Here is a 27,001-nt window from a genome sequence, read left to right on the forward strand (position 1 = left end):
AACATTTTTGCTCATAGCTCAGCCTGTGGTGGTCCTAGGACAATGGGACCACCACCAAAACGTTTGGCACAACACACTCTTTCTGTTTAAGTCATCTTCGGGTCCCCACACTAGGTTAGTGGGAACCTCAAAATAATAACCCTTCCCACCATTAAGTGTGTTTTTAAGCACTCTCATAGCTGGAACCTTTGTTTTACAGCTGGGAATAGCTTGTGTTTTAAGGTCCTTGTTTGTATTATCATTGTTATAGACCTGCTACACCTGAAAATGTGTATTGCGCTATGCTCACTAAGGGCTAAATATATGGTTACACTGCATTGTTTATTGCCGTTTTCTTTTTGTGTAGTTATGCCCTCTAGGGGATAACTATAGAGGTACATTACTATGTTTCTTATAAATGCTATTTTCATTGTGGTGTCCTCTAAGGGCTGTTCTATGTATTACAGTCATGGCAACATACTAAAATATTTGTGGCACAGAAACTTGTCCTGTAATGCTTTGCAGGGCATTACTTTTACAAAACATTTTTGATCATATCTCAGCCTGTGGTGGTCATAGGAAAATGGGACCACCCTCAAAACATTCACCACGACATGCTCTTCCTGTCTACATCATCTCTGGTTTCCCACACTATGTGAGTGGGGACTTCAAAATAATAACCCCTACCACCATTCATTATCTTTTTAAGCTCTCTCATGGTTGGAACTTTTGTTTTATAACTGGGAGAAATTATGCTTTATGGGCTTTGTTTGTAATATCATTGCAATAGGCCTGAAAATGCGTAATAAACTACACTCTCTAGGAGCTACGTATATGGTTACACTGCATTACTTTTCTCACATTCTTTTTACATGTGGTTATGCTCTATAAGGGCTGACTGTATGGTTACATGACCATGTTTCTTCCAAATGCTATTTTTATTGTGGTGTCCTCTAGGGGCTTTTCTGAGCATTGCAGTTAACAAACTATAATATTTGCAACACAAAAACTCGCCCCATAATGCTTTGCAGGGCATTACTTTTACAAAACATGTTTGCTCATAACTCAGCCTGTGGTGGTCCTAGGACAATGGGACCACCTTCAAAATGCTCTTTCTGTCTACATCCTCTCTGGGTCCCCACACTAGCTTAGTGGGGATCCCAAAATAATAACCCCTCCCACTATTCAGTGTCTTTTAAGCTTTCTCATGGCTAGAACATTTGTTTTACAGCAAGGAGAAGTTTTGTTTTAAAGGCCTAGTTTGTAATATCATTGTAGTAGGCCTGCTAGCCCTAAAAATCCCCCCTAGGGGCTACATATATGGATACACTGCATGACTTTCTCCTGTTTTTTTTCCATGGGGTTATGTCCTCTAGGGGCTAACAATATAGTTACATGACCATGTTGCTTCCAAATGATATTTGTGTTATGGTACCCTCTAGGGGCTCTTTTGAGCATTACAGTCTAATGCCAAAAGTTTATTTCTGATAAAGGTTTATATGATAATTGTATATGTTTTAATAATATCTCTACAATTATGACCGTGGTTCAGGCCAACTGAACATCCTTATTACACTATGACTGTTTGAACACCCTTGATATGTTTTGGTGACCCTTCTAGTTTATTTCTCCTTTGTGGCTGTCTCATGTCTTTTTTTTGGTGAATTGTGTTAGCCAGCCAGCAACTCTGATGGTGGGATGGTGAAAGTGGTATTCCATCGGAATTAGCATGGCAGATTTAAATAAGGATGCTAAAAAGCAACAATTTAATTTTTTCTGCAGACAGAGGAAGAAGGTAAATGGAAGTGCTTTAGTTATACGCAGGGCTACTGGAATTATGTGGCAGGAAAAGGTGAAATTATGAGGCAGGGTTGACCAATTTATGTGGCAAGTCCAGTTATGAATTTACAATGCGAATAGCTCTAACGCAAGCAAATGCGAGACTCATTGCATTGCAAATGCCTGTTTTGTATTTATAGCTTTTGCTTGTCTCACATAGTGGAATTCAAACACTGATTCATGGGGAAAAATGCAGGGGCAGTATGGATATTGGCAAAATTAGCCTGTAACATAAGATCATAAAATACTTGACAAGTGGCCAAGAAGACAAATGGACTGTGATTCGCTGGCTGGATTCTAAACAATCTAGACACACCACTGACTAGTACTCAGTCACTGTGACATTAGCCCATTTCATAAAATGATGCACTTTTGGGCACAGTATAATGATGAAATGCTATCTAACTATGCAGGCTGTATGGAATAGTGTGTAGAAAGCTGGTCACTTGAACTATAATTTATTTTTTTATACCATTGCAACGAAATGTTGTCACTTGGTGAAAGTAATGCATGGTTTGCATCTGCTGTCCCTAGTTACCTGCCATCCACACCAGAAACCCCTTATACCAGAAGTGACCCTCACAATGCCCACAGGCTATGAAAATGGCTCACCAACATGACCATGGATTTCGTTCTTAAGATAACAGCAGACTGACCATGGGGGGGAGGCAAAGGCTAATTATGAAGGGATGGAGTGCTCGATGGGAGCACCGGAGTGGCTAACTACTTATCTCAACATTGTGATGTCACATGCAGACATCACAGCACTCTGACGAGACATCTTTTCACTTCTGTGCTCTCTCAGTGGAATCCGTCATCACTACATTGTCAGTGAAGCCTGCGCCGCAGATAGACTTGACAGTGATTATGGACAAGCACACCGAGAGGTCAACAGTGACCATCCTGTGCCAAGCTGGAGATGTTTTAGTCCACGATTAGGCCTGATGTCTAAAAAAACAAAACAAAGGGCCTGTTTAGACTTTGATGTACTGGCTACCTCATCACAAAAGTGGCAAACATCCTGCTCGCATTAATACAAATGCATTATAGCCTATGGTACTTGTAATAAAGCAGATTGGTTATCTTTTATGTTTGTGTGAGTAACCCATCCTCCAAACTCTAGAGCAGGCCCTAAATGACTACAATGAACGAGAAGCTCTCCAACTCAGTGGTCACTGACACAATAATTGGATAGTCTTATATTTCTTCAAAAGCACACAGAAAAGTCGGAGACTAGGTGACACTGTATTGCTTCTTCCTTGGCAAAAGCCCTTTTGTCATATCAGGACTGAGACGTATACTCTACTCTCTCTGAAATTAGGCATTGCTTTATGAGCATATTGTGGGCAATTAAAAATGTGACTGCCTGCTCTGAGTAAGACAGATGGTCAAGAGTAACGGCCTGATTTAGATTTCGGCGGACGTGTTACTCCATCACAACTGCGATGGATATCCTGTCTGCTGAAATATCCCATAGGAAATAATGGGATTTATAATTTGGCGTACAGGATATCCCTCACCAGTGTGACGGAGTAACACATCCACCAAAATCTAAATCAGGCCCTAAATGAACACCACCCCTGACTGTGTTTCAACTGTGTGAAAAGCCCAAAAGGCCATCTTTTTATAAAGTTAATTTGATTCTTACAGTCCAGAATGGATTAACAAAACGATTTGCTTCAATGTCTTGCACTTTTAAAATGTCTTCTGTGATGCTACCGTAAAGTATGCTTTTTGTTGGTCTGAGAAAATATGTAGCAAGCTGCACCTTGGCTGCAACCATTCACCCTTTTTACAAACTTGGAAGGCAACTTTTCCCACCCTTCCCTTCCCTTCTGCTTCTACTGCACATGACACTGCCAAATGTAGGAACTCACCGACTGGAACCACTTTAAGCTCTTTCAGGCAGCAGGAGAACCACAGAACAGAAATAATGAGAAAAAAGCGAAAAGGCTGTGAGAAAGGAGGTGGGGAACAGGACAAAACACCCACATTCAGCACAGAGACTGGACATGCGGAGCATGGACAATCACAAGGTCAATCGATGCAAGCTGTAGGCCTGTGCTAGTACCTGCTGCAACTAGTCCCAGCATCTGCTGCTGCCTATGAACTGAGCTAAGCACTTTCTCTTTAGAAAAAGGTCCATAAAGGAGAAGAGACAGAACTGTGCTGCACTTCCAGACAAATGAGGTCTAGGGAAAGGATTCAAGAAACAACCCTGGTTTCACATACTGAGAAATCAATGTGCTATTCAGTAGCGCAGACGGAATAGAAAATTGGTACTGTATGTACACTCCAGCTAGTTCATCAGCAAGCTAACAGGATCTTTCTCTAAAACCTCTGTGACTGAGTCAATATAGAGCGTAGAGTATTCATATCACTTGATCCAATGTGTGATGACGGAATTTCCTATATAGTTTTACCCCTCTGTGCAACAGGCCCAATTGGCATGATAGCTTTAGTGTGGTTAAATATGACCTCTGTGACAAGTGGCATGAAAAGCCGATAATACTGCTGTGCTGGAAAGCTGAGAGCTGAATAGTAGCAGAGATCCTCCACTCTGCTCTATGTACTAGGAGTTCTTTATTTCAGTGAGCTTCCCCCCCTTGACGGCTGTTGCTCCCCCATCATGGTCTGTGGATGATGAGCACATGTGTGCAACTAATCTCTGTGGTGGCGTTTGTTTTGTATATCCCAGTTCTGTGGTGGCATGGCATAACTCATGAAAGAGCACTAGGGGCCAGATGTAGCAAAGGTTTTTACCCATTCTGTGTCTATGGGAAAAAGTGTTCATACATATGGCCCTAGATCCCTTAGGTGTCTGTAATGCCTCTTCCTGATATGGCACCAGACCAAATGTGGCACTTACATTTTCTCTTCTTTTTCTTAAAGTAAATGTTGTTTATGATCTTTTGTTTTGGAGCACTCTGATGACATCACCGTCATGTTTTCAGTGTGAACCCTCATCTTCTCCTCAAGTAACTTGTTTCTTTTTACCAAAGCATATGACAGGATTGTGTAACTTCTCTCTGTGCTGTTCTTTGAATCATGTTGCCTGGTGTCTCTACCAACATATGGGAGTGTAAATCAGCTGATAACAGTGCAGGGATTGAAATTCAATATTTTCTGTAAAAGAAAGTAAGAATATTGTAAGAGTATTGTGAGAGTTCCTCAAGAAAGGTGAATAACATTTCTGCTGATTGTGAGGCTCTACATAATGATTTTGATTGAAATCGACCATGGTGCCCCCGCTTGGTTACCCGACTCCCTAAAGAACATAGGAAACTTTGAAGGGCTTTTGTGGCAGAACATCCTTTGTTTAGGGAAAAGTAAAATGACTGTAATCCAAGAAGAACTGGGGGTGTGTTCTGTAAGCTCAAGGCTTTGTTATCTGCTAATAACAACCTATCCCGTATCCTTTTGCTGACAGAGTCCTTGCTGAACTAATGCTACAGTGCTTTAAACAAGCAGTTCACAGGCTCAGATTGGAACTGACCTTGAAAAAGTTAGAGCTTTCCAGTTTTATAAGAGGATTCAAATCTCACTTGGCCTGAATTTAAACATGGTGCATGGGATAGCATTAGTGCGTGGTACATATCAAAATACAATGTCAGCCTTCCACATAGGCAGGAACGATGTCAACGGTGATTATGTTTTTTACTCTACACTAGGCGCTCTACTGCCCAAAGCTCTCATTTTTTAATCTGGCTTGACCATGCAGCCTACACCAGACAATTAGGTGAGCATTACTAGAAAGGAGCTTTGGCTCTGCTCATATGTTGGAAACCAGGGGGCATATTTATACTCCGTTTGCGCCGGATTTGCGTCGTTTTTTTAACGCAAATTCGACGCAAAACGAACTCCATATTTATACTCTGGCGTTAGGCGCGTCTAGAGCCAAAGTTCATGGAGTTTGCGTCATTTTTTAGCGTGGACACCTACTTTGCGTTAATGATATGCAAGGTAGGCGTTCCCGTCTAAAAAATTACTCTGAGGCATGTGCGCCGTATTTACACTCCCGGGCAAAAATGACGCCCGGGAGTGGGCGGGTCAAAAAAAATGACGTCCAGCCGCTTTTGCGTCGTTTTTTAGCGCCTGGTCAGGGCAGGCGTTAAGGGACCTGTGGGCTCGGAAGGAGCCCAGAGGTGCCCTCCCATGCCCCCAGGGACACCCCCTGTCACCCTTGCCCACCCCAGGAGGACACCCAAGGATGGAGGTACCCATCCCAGGGAACTTAAGGTAAGTTCAGGTAAGTATTTTTTTTAAATTTTTTTTGTGGCATAGGGGGGCCTGATTTGTGCCCCCCTACATGCCACTATGCCCAATGACCATGCCCAGGGGACATAAGTCCCCTGGGCATGGCCATTGGGTAAGTGGGGCATGACTCCTGTCTTTGCTAAGACAGGAGTCATTTTAATGGGGGTTGGGAGTTAAAATAAAATGGCGCAAATCGGGTTGAGGCGAAAATTTTGCCTCAGCCTGACTTGCCCCATTTTTTGACGCCCAAGCTCCATATTCCCCTACGCCGGCGCTGCCTGGTGTACGTCATTTTTTTTTGACGCACACCAGGCAGCTCTGCCGGCTAACGCCGGCTATCGTCGGCTATCGTCATTGAATAAATACGGCGCCCGCATGGCGCTTCAGAATGGCGTTAGATTTTTTGACGCACAACTGCGTTGGCGCAGTTGTGCGTTGAAAAGTATAAATACGGCCCCAGGAGTACATCTTTTGATTGGGCAGGTTTTGTGTGCTTCTCCAAAAAAAGTGCTTGCTCTCACAGATTTGTGATAATTTTGATTATTTATCCAGCTGCCTATTGTTGACATTTCAGGGGCATACATATGACATTATAATGCTATTAGAGCGTCTTAGGTAACTGGATAATTTATGGTGTTTTACTCTGGCAGCAACACAAATGTGAAGACCGCAATCATGGCTTAATAGTGCATTCATAAGAATAACCTAATGGAATTGCCATTACTTTTTTCACTTTCGGTCTGGCTCACCCCGATCCTTTAAAGTGAGGGAGCTATAGGAAGGAAAGGGTTGCAGATGGGGAATAAGAGTTTATTTAGATTTTGTGATTTGGAAATTAAATCGTTTAGTCTTTAATTATGAAAAAGGTCTCTCATGGACACCTAAGGAACAGCTACATTCTAATAAATGTATGGAAACAGGGCATCGGACTAAGCTCAGGTTATGCTCATTCACATGAATCATACTTCAGGCTGTGTTTTTTTTATTCTTAATGAATGTTAAATTTTAACCAAGTAATGTTTTGTAAGCTGCTCAATGTGTTATATTATTAGGATACTGTTTTTCTCTCATTTACTTTTTGAAAGTGAAAACAACCTTTGGATTTATGGGTGAATGGAGAAAATATAACGTCATTTGGGGATTTTAAAGAAATGTATCCATTCATGCATGCGTAACCTATATCTATATTCACTGAAAACAAAGGTTAAAGTAACATTATAGTTAGGTGTGATAAAAAGATCTGTTTTTGTTTAGAAAAAAACCTTATAAGTTTACTGAAAAGAACAATGCTTAAAGTGACAATATAGTTAGGTGAATATCTCAGTGACAACTTTAATGTTTTGAACTAAAATAAAACACACACACAAACAGAAATTCACTAACTTACACCCTTACCATGCACTGCTTATGACCTCACATATTCGACACTCATGACATGTTCTATTACATCATTTATAACATCACTGATGACATCTTAAATTACATAATTGATAAGCAGTGCATGGCAGGGGCGCAAGTTATAGTTGGCTCTTTTAGCTATGACTGGTGAATTTCTGTGTTGTTTTGCATTCAAAACATTGATGTTATCACTGAGATATTCACCTAACTATAATGTCACTTTAACATTTGTTTTTTCCAGTGAATTTCTACATTAAAAAAAATATATATATATATTTTTATCACACCTAGCTATAATATTACTTTAAACTTTGTTTTTTGTGTGAATTTCTAGGATTTGTTTTATTGTTAAGACCTATTCTATTACCATATATAAAGCCAACCCACAACCCCCCAGGTGCATAGACTCTGGTCGCACGTGGCAGGGGGTGTATGCAGTACCTGGCATGCCCTTTGGCAATCCCCCACAAGCAGCCAACCCCATGCTGTGCGCTGCCTTTGCCCGTCCACAGAAGGGGGTTGGCAACAGGCCAATCCACCTTGAGGCAACCAACCCCCGGAGGCAGCCATTCCAATGCTGCACATGGCCTTTTGTAGCCCATGATGTGAGGTGGTGGCCGCAGAGCCTGGTTTGCAGTCAGGACCTACATCTAGCGCCCTGCAGACAGCCACCTGGAGTCAGCCAAACCCACGTTGTGCACTGGCTTTGATGGTGCGTGGTGTGGGGGTTAGCCGCAGGGCTTGTGTTGCAGCCAGGCCCTACTTCCAACTCCCCGCAAGCAGCCAACCTCACTCAGTGCACAGCCTTTGGCCATATGTAGCTGGGGGGTGGCCTGAGGGCTTGGCCTGCCACCAGACCCTGTGGCTAAACCTTTAGAAGTCTGCCAACCACATACCGAGCACTGAGCAAAACGTTTGACATGCACAGCATATGGTTGACCTTTAAGCCCTGGGTAGCCCATTTTCTTTGGCCGAAACATAAATGTTAAGGGGGGGGGGGGAGGTGCAGTCCACTCCCTGACCCTTAATCTTAATTGGCCCCAGGGGACCCAACTGAAAAGAGAGAGGGGTTGTGACCTCCCTTCCCAAGCCTTAAAAGGGCCTGGAGACATTTTCCTGTGGGGCCAAATACAATTAAACAGGGGAAGCGGGTGTTCAGCCACCCTCTTTGAGCCTTAGTAGGCACCAGGAACCCCATCCCCACAGCCGAAATCTAAGGGAATGGAGGTGTGTAGGTCCCCTCCCCAAGCCTTTTGGGGCCAAATATAATTTTTCTAAAAGAAGGGGCAGTGCAGCCACACTCCCTAAACCTTATTAGTTCCCAGGGATCTCATCCTCTGGGGCCAAATCACTAGAAAAGAGCCTCCCCAAGCCTTCATGGACCCTCTGGGCTGGGCTGTTGTTTTGTTTAAGAGAGGAAAGGACTGCATGTTTCCCCCTCCCTGAGTCATATTAGGCCCCGGGGATCCCATTACCCATAGGCAAAACCTATTAAAAAGGGGAGAGGGAGTGCAGCCCCCCTCCTCAAGCTTTTCTGGGGCCCAGGGACCCCATTACCTGGACCAAATGTAATAAAAAAAACAAGAGGGGCATGTGCCTCTGAGCATTATTAGACCCTGGGGACCCCCGCCCTACTGGGGCTGAGTAATTAATAAAAGGAGGGGGCACATGGCCCCCCTCCCTGAGCCTAATTAGTTCTGGGGACCCAATCCCCAGGGGCAAAAATGTAAATAAAATCGAAGCGGTTGCATGCCTCCCCTCCAGCTTTATGGCCCCAGGGACCCCATCCCCTTATTTTAAAAGGGACAAGAACCGCATGGACACCCTCCTGAGCTCATTCCCCCAGGGCCAAATATAACTGAAAAAGGCAGGCCATGTCACCCACCCCCACAAGCCTCATTACGCCACAGGACCCCCAACTCCTGGGGCTGGGTGTTTTCTTTGAAGGGGAGAAGGGGTCTCATGGCCCCTTCACCCGAACCTATTTTGGCCTGGGACCCTATACCCAGGTCTTCCATTATTTAAAGGTGGGTGCTCACCCAAAGTACCTACCAAGCAACATTGGGGGCTGGCATTGCTCCAGGTGGGAGGGAGCAGCTATTTATGCCGCTCCCTCTAGGCGGGAGCTATCTTTTTTTCTGTTTTCCTGCCCGCATCAGTGTAGGCAAGGAGACCGATTACAAGTCTGCCTCCATCCGCTAGGAGCATTTTTTAATGTTTCCATCCACAGAGAGCAGACATGAGAAAACATGTTCCCCTGCCCAGCACCAAGGGACGGGGTCGCCGGGGCCCTAAATGGGGTGGGGAGGGTGTCATGACTGACGCCTCCCTCCCCTTATATAAATTATAAAATGTTGAGTACCATTTTGTTCTGTGATGCAGTGGGCCTCACGCAGCATAGCGGCAAAATTTGCCTTCTTTTTCCGCCCCCAAACCCCCACCCCAGGACTCCCACAGAAGCAAATTATCAGGTCCTGGGATCCCATCACCTGTGGACAAACCCAATTAAAAAGGAGTGGGATGAGCAGCACCCGTCCTCAAGCCTTTTTGGCGCCCAGGGACCCCATTCCTCGGATCAAATTTAATTAAAAAAAAAAAACAGTAGGATGGCTTTTGCCGCACAACCCTGGGGCTGAGTAATTAATCAAGGGAGGGGAATATGGCCTCCCTCCATGAGCCTAATTAGGCCCGCTGACCCCTTCCCCAGGGACCAAAATGTAAATGAAATGGGAGTGGGGTGCATGCCCCCCGACAGCTTTATGGCCCCGTGGACCCCATCCAGGGAGCCGTGCCTTTTTCAAAAGGGAATGAGGGCCTCATGGACCAGGAGCAGAAACATTTCCCTCTCTGGCACCAGGGGATGGGGTGCCCAGGGCCCTAAATGGGCTAGCGAGAGTGTTATGACTGACACCTACCTTCCCTTATATAAATTATAAAAAGGTGTGAGCCACTTTTTTTCAGCGATGCAGTGGGCCTCCTGCGGCATAGCAGCAAAATTTGTCTTTTTATTCTTTTGGATCCCCCCAGCCAGGACTCCCTCAGGAGCGAATTGGGGGAAAAAACTCCCTGAGCTAATCTGAATGCTCCATTTTTTAAAACTGGGTTCAAGGGACTCTCATAGGAGTCCCTAAATCCCAACCATCTAGATATACAACATTTTTTATACCCGAATATCTCAAAAACTATTGAACAGATTTAACCAAATCACAAAAAGCACGCTTTCTGAAACAAGATCTAGGTTCCTGCCAAATTTGGTGTATTCCGTTTAGCAGTTTTTGCGGTAGCACTGTCTAAAAAAGTCTATGGAAAATTCATGGGAATTTCACGCTTTGAGGTCCCTTTTTTCTTGTCCCACACTTGACAGTTCGCCCTGAACCTTTCCATGTACAAACTACACAAACATTTGCATTTAAAAAAAGTTTAGTTGAGATTTGTCAAACTGTGCTAATGTTATTAGCAACATAAAAAAAAACACATTCACTTTATCTGGGTCACTAGATGACCCTTTTCAACAGAATGTAAAATACAAAGTGCATTCAATGAGAAGCATCAACTTGGCATCAGCTAAAGTGGTCATAATATATAGGAGACATAAAGAAATTGGTGCTGCCCAGACAATATGATTCTGCTAGACAATTGTAACCGCAGTTTCCTCACCTTATCAATTTCTACATGTGCCAGACTGGGTCCGGAGAATTATGATAGCTTTTCACTTGCATATCGATAGGTGGCATTGTACGGCTGTGCGTTGAGTCTGTCCCACCCAGATGGGATATCAAGCCATTATATCTACACCACCTCTGCATGCTGATGTCAGTTTCTTTCTTTCCACACCTTTTGATATGGATCTGGAGTTCCATTGAATCCTTTCAGCCTGACAGGATTTCTAGTCCCTTAAAATGTTTCCAGTGTTCTAGGGACATGTCCCATCTAAACCCCCCCAAGGTTTAAATGCCAAATATTGATGACAGACACCCATAAAGTCTGCCTCTGGTGTCTCAGCTCAAAGCAAGACTCTGGGCCTGATTCCGAGTGAGGTAGCCGCCGGCCTCGCGGGAACCGCCATATGGCCGCTCCGCGGTCGAAAGACCGCGGAGGCCATTCAGGCTTTCCCGCTGGGCTGGCGGGCGACCGCCAGAAGGCCGCCCGCCAGCCCAGCGGGAAACCCCTCCCCACGAGGAAGCCGGCTCCGAATGGAGCCGGCGGAGTGGGTATGTGCGACGGGTGCAGTTTGCACCCGTCGCGTATTTCAGTGTCTGCATTGCAGACACTGAAATACACAGTGGGGCCCTCTTACGGGGGCCCCTGCAGTGCCCATGCCATTGGCATGGGCACTGCAGGGGCCCCCAGGGGCCCCGCGGCACCCCCTACCGCCATCCTGTTCCTGGCGGGATGGCGGTAGGGGGTGTCAGAATCCCCATGGCGGCGGAGCGCGCTCCGCCGCCATGGAGGATTCTCCCGAGCAGCGGAAAGTCGGCCCGCCGCGGTCAGAATGCTCGACGGAGCACCGCCAGCCTGTTGGCGGTGCTCCCGTGGTCGGTGACCCTGGCGGTCACCGACCACCAGGGTCAGAATGACCCCCTCTGTGTTGTGTGACTGCTGCACAAAAATTAACTGAAATATCAAATTAGCTGTGACGGAACTCCAAAGGAAGTCGAAGAAGGACCAATTTTGGTCAAAGTTGAGGGCGCTCCTCCTCCTGAGACTGATCTTGAGACCGATTATTGACGAGGTCATGCAGCTCAGGTAAGTAAAAAAAAAAAGTACAGAAAACAGGAAATCCAGACGTAGCTCTCCTTCGTCCTACCAATCCCAGCACTTGGAGTTTTGTATCAGCCCAAGTACCTCTAGACCGCGGAGTTGCTCCCCCTGCTTGAGCCATTTCTGATGCTACTCCTCATATGCTCCAACGTCCACAGGCCATCTGCTAAGTGGCAGCAGCTTCATGAGCTGAAAACAGTACTAGGTAATATATTCAGTCGATTCAACACCAGTAAATTAGTTCCTGATGCCTACTAGACCTTGATCTGAGGCTGGCATCTCCCTGATCATCGAAAGCCTGGCAGGATCTTCAAATGTCAGGGCAGACAAACTCAGCTGACATTGTCTAGAGGATCACATATAGCAGTTGAATTCAAAGGTTCCACAGGGCATCTTCCTACAGTGGGGAGAAACCTGTCTCGATCTATTCACCACTGCAAAGAACACTCAGGCCCATATTTATACTTTTTTAGCACCGCATTAGTGCCGCTTTTTGACGCAAAAACAGCGCAAACTTACAAAATGTAAAAAGCAGCGCTAATGCGGTGCTAAAAAAGTATAAATATGGGCCTCAGTGTTCAAGCTTTTACGTGCTGTAGTTCCCAAGACGATTCTCCCTTGGCGATGCTTTTGCCTGAACTGCGGCTCAGGAGTCCTGTATGCTTTTCCACCCCTGCTTCTCCTTCACAGACTGCTGAAGGAAATCCAGAAAGATCAGGCCCAGGTCATCCTAGTTTCTCTGGACTGAGAGAGGAGAATGTGGTACCCGGAACTTCTATCCATAAGCATATGTCTTCTGATCTGGCTGCTCTTTCTGGAGGACCTCCTGTTGCAACAAAAAGGGCTGGGGCCTGCATCTAAGGCAGCCCAACCTCCACCTCCAGGTGTGGAGATCGAACAGTGACAGTTGATGTCTTTCAATCTTCTTTCCAAAGTGGAAGGTGTCATTTTGGCAGCAATGCGTCCATCCACGAAATCTGTATGTGCAGGCTGCTGGGAGAGGTTTATCTAGTGGTCTTCCTGTGACATCCAACCATTACAGTCAAAGTTGTCTGACATCCTATTGTTTTGTCTGTTCTTAGCCTAGCAAGGCCTTGCTGTGTTAACAGTTAAGGGTTATCTTTTAGCACTTGCAGCCCTTTTTGCATTTGCCAGATCAACCATGCCTTTTCAAGTCACTTGTTGTGATGTGTTTCTTAACAGTACTGACCCACATGTTCCCGCCAACACCTTTTGGGATGCCGCAGTGGGACCTTGAGGTGATCCTCCCCACCTGATGTGCACTCTCTTGGAACAGGTGCACAGCTGTTCTCTATATCTATTGATCATAAAAACAGTATTCATTGTTGTTTTTACCTCTACCTGGCAATTGAGTGAACTCCAGACTTTGTCTGTGAAATAGTCATGTAGATCTTTTTTTCAGCAATTTGGTCCTCTGGACAAAATCAGCATTCTTGCCATAGGTAGGGACGCCCTTCTACATAGAACAATCCATCACCTTGCCAGCTTTCTATGCCCAACCGTGCCCCTCTAAGGAGGAGAAACAGCTCCATTGTCTTGACTCTAATTGGGCCATCAGTTTGTACATCAATAGAACCAAAACCATGGTTTGGATGATCCACCTTTGTGGGCTTCTCTGGGTGGATTGTTTTATGCATTAAGATCTGAAAAACTCTGCTACCACTGCGTGAGCAGTGTGCCAGTCTTGAGCATCTGCATGACAACTCCATGGGCAACTTTCCAAATGTTTACAAAGCACTACTTTCTGGATACAAGGTTGGATACAAGGTCTAGTGGGATGGGTACTTTGCCTGATCTGTTCTGTAAGATTTCCTGGTCTGAGCAATTCCACAGACACACCACTTGGGGGGTATACCTTTTGGTATCTATTCAGGTGAAGAATCTACGGTTAGAACTCTCTATCATAAGAACAAGTTACTTCCCTTTGGTAATGTCTTTTCTGGTAGAGACTGTATATCACAATGGAATCGTCGCTTTAATTTAGAGCATCCACTCCTGGAAAGGTCAGGAGCGGAAGCACAGCTCTTATTAATGCCTTGCTTTGTCTGAGACTTTCAAGAGCCTCTGTGTGTCTCTTAACACTCCAGCACTCATCGGGTGTTGGAGGATCCCTAGGATGGGCCCAAGTAGTGGCATGCACTGTTGCTGTTTCGAGGGTCCTTTCCCTCTGTATTGCATAATGCGGCATGCTCAGACAGCACGGATTAGTTCATGGCGGACCACTGAAGTGAGCAGGAAATGCTGTGTTTGCCAAGGTGCATCCTCCTTTCCTTCAGGTTTGGTGATGTGTGAGGAAAAAGTGCACAGGAACAGCCAGAGGGCTGATGCCCAGCAGACCAGACCTGGAGAGACCTATGAGTCATCGCCCACCTCTCTCAAAAGAGCGGGTATGGGATAAAAAAAAGAGTGCCTGGAAAGGAGAAACACACTGTGATGTCAACATATCAACAGAATAGAAAAAGGGGGTGGAATGACTATATAACGTAAGTAGAGTCAGTCCTGAGGACAGTCCTGGAAACACCAGTTTGGAAGCTTGTACTAAATAGAAACCATCCTAATTATCAATCAATCAATAAGTTTTTATAAAGCGCAACTACTCACCCATGAGGGTCTCAAGGCACTGGTGGTGGGCCTGAGCCTCATTTGAAGAACCATGTCTTGAGGTTCTTCCTGAAGATGGTGAATGATAGGCTTTGCCTGATGTGCGTGGGCAGGTTGTTCCAGCTCTTAGCTGCGAGGTAGGCGAAAGATCTTCCTACGGCGGTGGATTTTCGGATGCCAGGGATGGTGGCTAGCGCCTGCTGGGCAGAGCGGAGGGGTCTGGTGGGGTTGTGGAATGAGATGCGATGGTTCAGGTAGGCCGGTCCGATGTTCTGAAGGGCCTTGTAGGTGTGGGTGAGTAGTTTGAAGTTGATTTGCTTCTCCAATGGGAACTAATGGAGGATCCTCAGGTTTTGGGAGATGTGTTCCTGGCGGGAGAGGTTCAGGACGAATCCCTCGGCGGCGTTTTGGATGAGTTGTAGTTTCTCAATGTTCTTTGTTGTGGTACAGGTGTAGAGTGTATTGCCATAGTCGAGCTTGCTTGTTACTAGGGCTGGGTGATCATCATGCGGCAGTTGCCTGGGATTCATTTGAAGATTTTGCAGAGTTGGAGGAGGGTTTTCCAGCAGGAAGAGGTGACCGTGTTTACCTGTGGGCCACTGATAGGGAAGAGTTGAGGATGATTCCTAGGTTGCGGGCGTGGTCAGTTGAGTAGGTGGTGTGCTGAGTGATGTTGGCCACCAGGAGTCGTCCCAGGCTGGAGTGGAGTTTCCGTAGATGATGAGCTGGGTCTTCTCTGAGTTGAGCTTGAGGCAGCTCTTCCTCCTCCAGGCAGTAACGGCTTTCATTCCAGTGTGAAAGTTCCTCTTAGCTTTGTCTGGGTCTTCAATGAGGGATATGATGAGTTGTGTGTCATCGGTGTATGACACAATGTTCATTCCGTGGTCTCTGACGATGGCTGCAAGTGGGGCCATGTAGATGTTGAAGAGCGTTGGGCTCAGGGAGGATCCCTGAGGACTCCGCAGCTGACTTCTGTTGGTTTGGATATGAAGGGTGGGAGCCTGACTCTGTGCTCTTCCGGTGAGGAAGGAGTGAATCCATTGCAGGGCTTTTCTGCTGAATCCTGCGTCATGGAGTCTAGGGCATAGTGTACTGTGGCAAACTGTGTTGAAAGCTGCTGAGAGGTCGAGGAGTATGAGTGCTGCGGTGTGGCTGTGATCGAGGAGTGTGTGGATGTCATCGGTGGCTGCGCGAAGAGCTGTCTCCGTGCGGTGGTTGCAGTGGAAGTCAGGCTGAGAGGTATCCAGAGAGTTTTTTGTCCTTGAGAAATTGTCGCAGCTGTGAGTTTATGGCTTTTTCCAGGACTTTATCTGGGTAGGGTAGCAGCGAGATGGGCCAGAAATTCTTGAGCTCTGATAGGTTGGCTGTGGGTTTCTTCAGGAGGGAGTGGACATCTGCGTGTTTCCAATCTTCGGGGAAGGTGGCTGTTTTTTTGATAGAGCAGTTAAGCGTCTTGTGGAGTTTGGGGGTGATGAATGCACTGGCTCTGTTGGAGATGTGGTGAGGACAGGGGTCTGTGAGAGCTCCGAAGTGAATGCTTTTCATGATGATTTCAGACTCTTCTTTGGTGAGAGTGGACCAGCTGTGAACGGTTTGGGTGGGCTCTGAGGGGGCTGGGTCGGTCGTAGGTTCTGGTGTTGGGCGGGTTCTGCAAGAGAAAGCTGTTATAGATTTCCTTGATCTTGCGGTGGAAGAAGGTGGCCAATTTGTCACAGAGGTTTTGCGACGAGGGGAATGTTGGTGGCTTTGGAGGGAGGACTGGTGAATTTGTTGATTATCGTGAGGAGTTCTCGCGTGTTGTGCGGGGAGATGTTGATGCGTTCACTGAGTGTGGCTTTTTGGCGTTCTTGATGGGTTGGTGATGGGTGGCAGTGGCGGCTCCGAAGGAGGCGAGGTCTTTGCTGGTTTTGCTGTTTCTCCATTCTCTAGGTGCCTGCAGGTGCGTTTTGATTCTTGGAGTTCAGTGGTGAACCAGCTGGCTTTTTTAGGGATGTGCTTGAACGAAGTTGATCGGGGGGGGACTAAGGAGTTGGCGCAATTGTAACATCTCAGATGACATACCCGGGGGTCTGCTCCAATACAAAAGAGTGTCAAAGGGTATTTTACTGATTGAGAAGTAAGATCCAAGCAGCACCGTTTTTCTCCAGGCAACTGTTCAACCATGAGGTTGGTCTGGAGTGGAGAGGGAAAGCAGAGTGAAAGCGCCATTTTTATTTCTTTCCCAGGGCAAGCTGGATCACTACGAGGATACAAACAACACAAAGTGACAGATCTGGACAGAGCCAATTATTGAACAGCTTGGCCTGTTATCCTGTTATAATAATAGAAACTGAAACTGTATGAAATAATACTGTATTTATGTGCCAGCACTCTTGGCAAATAAATCTTGCACAGAATTCTTGGATTTACATGTGCCATTTGACAAAGAATCCTTATTGAAAATTGACTTCTTAGAATCAATACCCGTACTAATAAGGCAAGATGCCACACAGTTCCAATTTAAGAGAATTTAAGATGCTCAATATAGGGGGCAGGAGTCCCTTTTTACCGACGCTTCAACAAGCGAACATCCTTACTCCGTATTCCGCACTGCCTTAGATACAGAGGCAGGCTGTTTCTGCCTCCATCTGGGCATTGAGATGGGGATCTCTGCCAAAAATAATCTCAGAACAGTGTATGCAACAGAACCACAGCGTGTCTCTCACAAGGAATGATTGACACTGTCAAAGGAAAGCGAAAAACCTCCTTTTTGTGGAGTCAGTAGCACTAACCTAGTTTTTGAGTTTATTGAGAAGGGTGTTTTCTGTATTCCTAGGTATCCAGACTCGTTCATCAAAACCCCCTAGCAAGTACCCAGCTCATACTGTCTGTGTGATTGTTAATTTTATCTAGCGTGGAACTAGCTACAAAGCAACGGAGCTCTGCAAGAAGGATGGGGGTACAGGATAGGAGGACGGGGTGTTGTATTGTGGGAGGGGATTACAAGCAGGCCAGGCAATCACCAGCAGGGTTCTATCGTCCACGGGGTTACACTTGGGTGAGGTGTTGGTTGAGGAGAAGGGTCTTCGGTTAGTGAGGCTGAGAGTAGCACTAGCTAGTGTTTCAAAACATTCTGCTTTGTGGACACCCAGAAGAGAGAACCAAGTTCAATGTTGCCTACCCTTTCAAGAGACTCCATCAAAGCTTCATGTTGTAATACAACTCCATTATTGCTGATTATGCTAAATGTGGGATTGAGACTGACTTACTGTCACCTGCAGTGGTCGTAGGCTCACCCAATAAATCTTCAAAGCGTCAGTTTCTGGGAAAAATCACAAAAGACTAGTGGCATGCATGTGGGGCAGAAGGGTACGTCACTTGCTTGTACAGGTCATCAATATGGCTCAAATGAGTAAACCGGATGCTTAAAAGACAACCCCGAGGAACACGGTGAAAGGATTGGGTAAGTCAAAGGATGATAATGAGAGATATTTCCCTAGTTGCTCTGCCTTCATGAAACTTCACATACGAGTGAAGGGTGTAAACCCCTGACATGTCTTGTATGTGGACCTTTAGGAGCACTCCATAGTTTGATCTATTGTGGGATAAAAAGGGAGTGGCTGACCAGAAGGTTCCCACTGTTTGCTAAGTGATGGGATTCCAGGAGTGTATGGGGCATTACATGTCCCAATGCCACGGAAAACCTAGCTTCTGCCAAAACAAGACAACCAACCAAAATACACAATTATTCTTTAGTCAGCATCTATGAGGTTAGCTGGATGGCCAATATTATAACCAATGTTAAACTTGAAGCAGATGAAACGTTGTCACTGAGCGTCACCAAATTGTCCTGCCAAAAAGAGATACTTTTCCCCAGTTTGGAGATTGTGAAGTATATCTTCTAGTTGGAGGGATCTGACAAGGGAGACCTGGAAGGATCCCTTGACTTAGTGATCACATGAAAGGCCTACTTTCACCTGGCTTTAGTGACTCTTCTAGTCCAAGCTCACTTCTTTTTGTACTACAATAGCTCTCCGTACGTGATGAATCCTATGATCATCTGGAGTGAGCTTGGCTTAGCCTGATATGTTATTTCTGATTGCCCCAGTCAAGTTCAGCGAATACCAAAACTACTGATAGTGTTTGCATCTTTGGCACTACAGGGAATTTAGAAAAACAAAATTTTGAATCGAGTTGAAGGAGGGGTTGCTTGCACTGTTCGTTTTGTCTTGTCCTGATGCATCACTAGGTAAGTCATCCAGAGTGGCACCTGAGATGTGTGTCTGACGGGTATTGCTGAGCCATTTAAGACTGGATAGTGGGAACACCCTGTCCGCCTATGCCATAAATGTCTACCTTGACATAAGAAATTTGTAACAGTGAGAGAAATTGTCAAGCTAAGGTTCAGACACCAGGGCAAATGAAGCCTGACAACATTTGCATGAATGAATTTTGCACTCTAGCTATGGGCCACACATATGCAGAATTCCTGAGCCTGGGGTTAATATTGTGAGGGATTTTACTGGGGAGTTATATCACTAATGAAGTATGACTGTATCAAAAGAAGGCAGTAACACATCAAGCTGCGAAGCAGAGTGGATCATTCCAGTTATAACTGGGCCTTATATGGGTGTGTATCACGTGCCAATGTGTATTTCCCACTTCTGCGGTGCTGGGGAGATGCAACGGGGAATGGAGAAGTTAAATTAGAAGGTTGTTGAGATGGAAGGTTTTATTTCAGCCTTCTAATTTCTCTTATCACACGACCCCTTCTCCTGACCCCTATGTGCTTATATTTACCGGAGGAATCGGAAACACACACAGGTGTTTAATGTACTGATGGTAAGACTGCCGCTTTCATTCTTTCCCGAGTCCTTTGTACCCCTCCATGCTCACACCCACACCATTGTCGGTAGATGAATGTATACATGTAGACGTGCAAAGCCTGCCTGTGGTTGCAAAATACATATAACTCACCAAACTCTTAGTCATTTGTAAAGAAGCTAGGGCCAAGAGACAGTTTGGTCTTGTATGTGCGGATGTTAAATTAGGGTACTCCCTTATTCATTCGCTTACTTCTCCAACCAAGTAGGAGTCTTTCCAGTTTGAAGCCACGCTCCTTTAGATCTGCATGTATACATTTTTAGCATTTGCTGATGGCTACTATAGTTTTGTTTTGATTTATTTAGTGCACAAACCCACCACACATGCACTTCTGGGTACTTAGCATCACATAAATAACAAACAATACAAGGGATTATAAACTTTAAGTAGAAATGTAATTCTGGAACAGAACACAAAAAAGTTATACATTTTGAAATCACATAAGGGGAAAGTTAGAAATAATTGTGTTAGTTTCTTTCTAAATATCTGTGCCTTGTAGGTGCTGATTTGATGTCCGGTGGAAGGTCTTAACTGTGTACCCTATCCAGGATATTCCACAGACCTTCATTGTTTCACAGAGATGCTTGAGATGGCCTTAAACTCATGCCTAATTCGGCTAATGGAGTCTCACACACCTAGGATAGGTGGCCTACTGATGCAGGTAAACCAAGTAACTGCTGGGTAGCAGCATTTTCATTTCAAAAACAGATGGAATGGGAGTCTCCCTAATGTTGTAGTATGACCTGTTTGTCAGAGGAAATCGATAGCCTGGGTGCATTATTCTACTTACATTTAGAACCGTAAGGATCTTCACTTGCTTGAGGAACAATACAATTAAAAAGAAACAGACTTATAGAGTCAATAGCTTATATTATATCTATTCTGTAAGTGCTCAGAAACGTGTACAAAACAAAAGATAATCATGTAACCGGAAACTGGCGTTTGCATGGCCTAGGATATGAATGAGAGCCTGCAGGTGAATAGTGCTCTCAGATTTCCTACTTTTCCTGGGAAAAATAGGCAACTCGTTGTAAGTGGCCAGACAGATACAATGTGGCCTGGATTCAACCACCAGATTGCCAATGTCAAGGTATCTCTGCTTGGTATTCTTTTAATACTGATCCAGGAAACGTATGAATAAAGTTGGATGCGTGTCTTAGAGTCAGTTTTAAACATCACTCACACTCTTCACGCTATGCACACCTCACCACACTTTAGCTCATCATAGGTCTCTCCAATACATTCTTTGAAAACATCTGAGGAGATCTTCCTTCCTTAGGAATTGTAGCCCGCATTGCAATCAGTGGTCACTGTGCGAGGAGATTACCAATGATGAAGCATGCCACCTTTGGTGGGTGAGGGAATTCGTCCTTAAAAAGGAATACGTCAGTTCTTTTCCTTACCCGTCGGTTAAAACGCAGATGCTGGATAGAGCTACCCTCTGTCTTTTTTGACAGGACTTTTTTCGACCTTTAGCTGAGACTTTTTTGTCTGTGCAGGGGATGACATCGAGGAAGATGGGGTTCAAGCCGTGTGGCACCTGCCACCTCTCCATGTTGGTGACGGACCCGCATCAGGTATGCCTCTGGTGCCTGGACTGAGAGCATGACTCAAAGTCGTGTTCCGACTACCGGGCCATGGCTCTGAAAGCCTTGAGGGAGTGGTCCTTGAAGTTAATGGCGACCATGCAGTCAACGTTGGTGGGCGCAATTCCTTGGAGTTCACGGTCCCGTTCGAGGAGGAAGTTGCGGGACCGCTCCAGAAGCCCCAAGTCACACTCAAGGTCCTCCGGACACTCCGGGAAGTGGCATTATTGGTCAGTTTTTCCCATACTTTATGGGATATGGTGGCGCAGGTGCTGACTTGGGTCCCGGAGGACGTGCGGGCCGTTCTTTCCCAAGCTGTTAAGGACAGGAGAGATGCGGCAAAGTTTACCATAAGGTGTGGTTTGGACACGACTGACTGGGTAGAGGGATTTAATCAACAGTGGCCTATGATGGCACACGTAGCTTTGTACATCTGGCTTTTTGAGGATGTCCAGGCAAACCTCATGGACATGCCCTTTGATGGGTCCCATCTATTTGGCAAAAAAGGCATGCTCTGCGCTGTAGCGCTTCAAGGACTGCCGGGCAATGGGCAAGTCCTTGGGCCTCTTGGCAGCCCCTTGCCAACAGTCTGTCTTTTGCTCCTTTCAAGGCTTCAGAAATGGCAGGGCACGATGCCACCCACAGACCAGCGACTGACCTCTGCCTCTGGCCAGAAGTCGTCCACCACCCAACCCCCACTCCTCCACAGCGTCCAAGCCCTCCTAGTGTGATTCTGCAATACCAAATACATCCAGTTGGAGGGAGGATTCAATTTCATCGCCCTCACTGGTGATCCTAAACATCAGACAAATGGGTCTTGCAGATCATACAGAAGGGCTATTCCCTCCCCTTTCAGTCTTTCCCTCCGCCATTGCCTCCCTCAAAAGAACGGCTGATGGAGGATCACTTGGTTTTGCTCTGCTAGGACGTTACAGCTCTCATGGCCAAGGGAGCCATTGAAAGGGTCCCAATATTAGAAGTAGGGAGTGGTTGTTATTCCCGCTACTTTCTGATACTCAAAAAGAAAAAGGACCTTTGCCCTATTTTGGATTTTCGGGGCGTAAATCTCTTCCTCAAAAAGGAGAAATTCAAGATGCTCACTCTAGTTCAGGTCTTGTCTGCCCTAGACCAAGGAGACTCACTGGTAGCGTTGAGCTTGCAAAATGTGTATTTCCATATCCCTATCCTGCCTGCCCACATGCTTTACCTGTGGTTCAAGGTGGGCCACGAGCACTTTCAATTTATTGTGCTCCCCTTTGGCCTCACCAGCGGCCCTTGGGTGTTCACCAAGGTGATGGTGGTCGTTGCAGCTCATCTGCACAGGCCAGGGGTTTCAGTCTTCCTCTACCTAGACAACTGGCTGTTGAAGGCTACTTCGCCCCAGGCTTTCATCACCCACCTTCAGACTATGACAAACCTCCTGCATTTGCTGGGGTTCCTATAAATGTGCTGAACTCACACCTGACTCCCTCTTAGATGCTCCCTTTCATTGGAGCGTTCTGGACACAGTGCAGTTTCGGCGGGCGCATCCTTTGGAGCAGCGAGTCCAGGATATTCAGGTTATGATTCTGATGTTTTGGCCTCTATCCTGGATTTCGGTGAGACAGACTCTGAGGCTGCTGGGCCTCATGGCTTCCTGCATCTTGTTAGTAAAAAATGCCAGATGGCATATGAGGGCTCTACAGTGGGACCTGAAGTTCCAGTGAGCACAGCATCAGGGAAATCTCGCCAACGCGGTTCAGATCTCAGATGGAACTGCAAAAGATCTGCAGTGGTGGTTAGTATACCGCGTTTGGGTCAGAGGCAGACTCCGCTCCGTCATTTCTGGGACTGGATGGAGATCAGAGGCCTCTGGTCTCTGGCGGAATCCAGACACCATATCAACTGGCTGGAGCTCCATGCCATCCGACTAGCATTGAAGGCATTTCTTCCTGTTTTCAAAGGGAAGACAGTGCAGGTGTTCATGGACAAAACAACCGCAATGTGGTACTGCAACAAGCAGGGCGGTGTGGGGTTGTGGACCCGTTGTCAAGAGGCACTACGTCTCTGGACATGGCTGGAACAGCAGGACATAACTCTGTTGGTTCAACACATGGCAGGTTCTCTGAACGCCAGGGCAGACGAACTCAGCCGTCGATGCCTAGGGGATCACGAATAGTGTCTCCATCTGGAGGTGGCACCAAGACTCTTTCAGCAGTGGGGAGAGCCTTTGTTAGATCTGTTTGCTCTGCAGAGAATGCACAATGTCAGCGGTTTTGCGCTTTGAGGTTTCCAAAGCGGCACTCGCTCGGCTACCCTGTTCGTCGCGAGTGGAGCTCAGGCCTCCTGTACACCTTTCTGCCCATACCACTTCTGCCCAGAGTTCTCAAGAAGATCAAGAATGACTCGGCCCAAGTAATCCTTGTGGTGGCGGACTGGGAATTGAGAGTTTGGTTTCCCGAGCTTCTGAAAATGAGCATCGATCTTCCAATCAGGCTGCCCCATTCGGGAAGAACTTCTGTCGCACCAACAGGGTAAGGGTCTCCATCTGAACCTGTCTACTCTGCACCTTCATGCGTGGAGATTGAGAGGCAACAGTTGTCAGCCTTTGACCTTCTTCCCAAAGTTTGTAAAGTTATTCTGGCAGCCAGGCGTCACTCCACCATGACATTATCTGCCTACGGTTGCAAACATTTTGTAAATTATTATACAGAAAGATCTATTGATCATTTTTCAGCTTCTCTCTCTGACATTCTTCTCTTTATCTTGCCCCTTGCCCAGCGCAGTTGTGCATTGGGCACACTCAAGTGTTATCTTTCTGCCTTATCAGCGTTCCTTCGGCTGCCTGATCAGCCTTCATTATTTAAATCACCTAGTGTTCATAGATTTCTCAAAGGGCTTGTACATATGCTTCCCCCTATGCCATTTGTTATGCGTCTGAAGGGCTTAAATCTGGTCCTTACATTTCTCATGTGTGCTCCCTCTGAGCCACTGCATAACTGTCCCCTCCAGCTGCTCACCATCAAGACAGCCGTCTTAGTGGCAATAACATCTGCCAGGAGGGTGAGTGAGATGCAGGCTCTTTCATGTAAGCCGCCGTATCTCACCATGTTTCCGGACAAGGTGGTACTCTGAACTTATGCCACTTTCCTCCCCAAGGTGGTGACCCATTTCATCTGGGTCAGAACATTACCCTGCCCACTTTCTTTGCTCTGCCGCATCCTTCTAAAGAAGAGAAGCAACTCCACTGACTGGACCCAAAAAGAGCATTGTCATTCATCCTTGACAGCACAAAAGAGTACCGGGTGGATGACCAACTCTTTGTGGAGTATGTGGAACCAAAGATGGGTCAGGCAGTGCAGAAATGAACCATTTTGCGCAGGGTCATTCTCTGCATTAAGATCTGCTATGCACTGGCCAAGAAGCAGGTAAGGAGTAGGTAAGGTAAGGAATCTGCAGCTAGACATCTCTAGCAGATGAACAAGTTAATTACCTTAGGTAATGCATTATCTGGTAGAGACTCTAACTAGCTGCAGATACCTTACAACCCTATGCCTCCCCGCTCTGCAGACAAGTCTATTAGGGTTAAGGGTTGTCCCAAACATGGCCCTAAATTTTGGCACAGACCAAATGTTAGTTCTTTCCACAGCTCTGCGCTTCTGGCGTGGAAGTTAGTGGAAAAAGAACTGATGTCTGCGTGCCTTGGTGGTGTATTTATAGGTGACCTTGATGTTCGTTATAGACGGCTCCAACGACGCCGACGATGGCACGCGGATCCGAACGACGCCACCCGAGGGCTCACGCAAGGGTATTGATCTGTGAAAATTCCAGATTCCAAGATGACGTCAGGAAATTCTAAGGTAAGGAATCTGCAGCTATATGGAGTCTCTACCAGATAATGTGCTACCCAAGGTAAGTAACTTGTTCATCTTCCGTGATTACTTTTCTCATCGTTCTTTCCTTGCTTTGAGACCCAGTTGCCTTTTGTGTGCCTGTGATTAGTATTGGGAGGTAACAATTGCAGGTCTATAAATCTTCCCTCCCTCCTTGTTGTGCTTATTTAGTATTATTGTTAACAGAATAGTTGTAAAGTGATTACCTGACGTGAATCACTTGTTCACAAATGAGAACTCCTAGAACTTTTCATTGGAGAGGGATACCTCCCTCCATAGCTGCTAAGTGGTTAAAATTATGGGTACTACCATTCAGGATGGAAGGTATCGATTACAATGTTCAAATTACAGAGTTCATTCACTGTTAGATTTGTACCATAACACTCTATTCACACATTACCATATTTATGGATTGTGCTACTTCTGAACCACGTTGCAGGGCTGCTCATCAAGATCATCAATACTTGGACATCTACTACTTAATATGGCAGAGATGTCCTACTGCTCATTAATTATAATAATCTCCATATTTCCTCTCACAACAGATTTAATAAGGCAAAATTCAGCCTCAACGTGGTATCCGTATAAACATTTTGGCATTTAAAATGATCAGAAAAAAACTGACATTATGACACAAGATAACCCGGTATAGGAATGATGCTTGCTATAATATCAACAAATATTAAGTGGATATACGCAGTGGGACCTACACACAAACTGCATTTTATAGTAAATTCAGTAGTACTACAATAGTACTACTGGCATACCATGAAATGCTACTCACTAGCCTACATGCAGTGTCAACACCTTTTCCTATCTTTTATGTGCAATGATCTCTGTCCCAACTTTGGACATCTCTCCAAGCAAAGGTATACATTTTAATAGTAAATGTGAGAGTGGTTGGAAAATGGGGAATACCTACTACTAAATGAGAGGAGATAAGGGAGGAGTAAAGAAGGGTTTATGGAGAGGTAAGGAGGAGTTTTGGAAGGCACAAGAACCCACCCTCAAAACAGTAGGCCCATTGTGATTCACAAACTGCACTTCTATAGTTACTACAGTCAAGGTTATGAAATGGTTGTAAACCTACTCCACCTCAGAGCTAGTGTAAGCCTATCACCATTTATCGCAACCACTGGTACTGCAACACCTTCTCATAAAAAAATTATGGAAGCAGGAACTTAAAATAAAAGCCCAGAGGAGCTAATGTGAAATTAAATTACCTTATTTAATTTTTTAATAGATAAAAAAAAAAATTTTTTTTTTGCTATCAGAAACGTTTTATTTCTAAATTGTACATTCTCAGATACGTCACAATGTACTTTAACATAGAGTGGTGATTTGCTTATGCATAATCTAGAGGAAGAGGACCTTATCCTTATTCCAAGGTGGGCCAGAAAGACCCCACATGAAGCCTTAGATCAAGTATAGGATCAGACGTCCCCAGGAAATCAGCCCACTTGGGTTGCGACAACAAAGAAATATAACTTTCTCTGTCATTAAATGAACTGGGAAAAAGGGTAAGGCACACCCACTAATAAGACTCTTTTTTTATATGTTTTGTATTGGTTATTGAGTTACAGCACATAATTATCACATTGCAATAGTACTGCCAAAACTTAGCATCTAAACTCTGTAAAAAACTAATTTAATGTTAAAAAAAGGTTTATTTTAAAATGTGAACCTTTTTTAAATGTAAATTTAATGTAACTACTTAAAAAAATCATGAATTCAAATTAATTCTTTAAAAAACATATAATACTATTTACTACTTAATGAATATACATGTTATACTTTAGTTGGGATTTCCTCATCTAAATCTAA

General features: G+C 45.4%; 1 protein-coding gene across 4 annotated transcripts in view; it reads right to left on the reverse strand.

Moving 5' to 3' along the window:
* The window catches only part of LOC138288128 (cadherin-related family member 5-like), a 291,068-nt gene that overhangs the window by 8,518 nt on the left and 255,549 nt on the right, over nt 1-27,001 (reverse strand). Inside the window, exon 15 of one of the 4 annotated variants that reach the window (XM_069229387.1) lies at nt 3,696-3,716. The exons of the other annotated variants lie outside the window; for them this stretch is intronic. Coding sequence (XP_069085488.1) covers nt 3,696-3,716 — 21 coding nt within the window. The remainder of the gene's footprint in view (nt 1-3,695; nt 3,717-27,001) is intronic. 4 annotated transcript variants of the gene reach the window in all.

This window comes from Pleurodeles waltl, chromosome 4_1 (assembly GCF_031143425.1).
Source record: "Pleurodeles waltl isolate 20211129_DDA chromosome 4_1, aPleWal1.hap1.20221129, whole genome shotgun sequence".
Classification (NCBI taxonomy): domain Eukaryota; kingdom Metazoa; phylum Chordata; class Amphibia; order Caudata; family Salamandridae; genus Pleurodeles; species Pleurodeles waltl.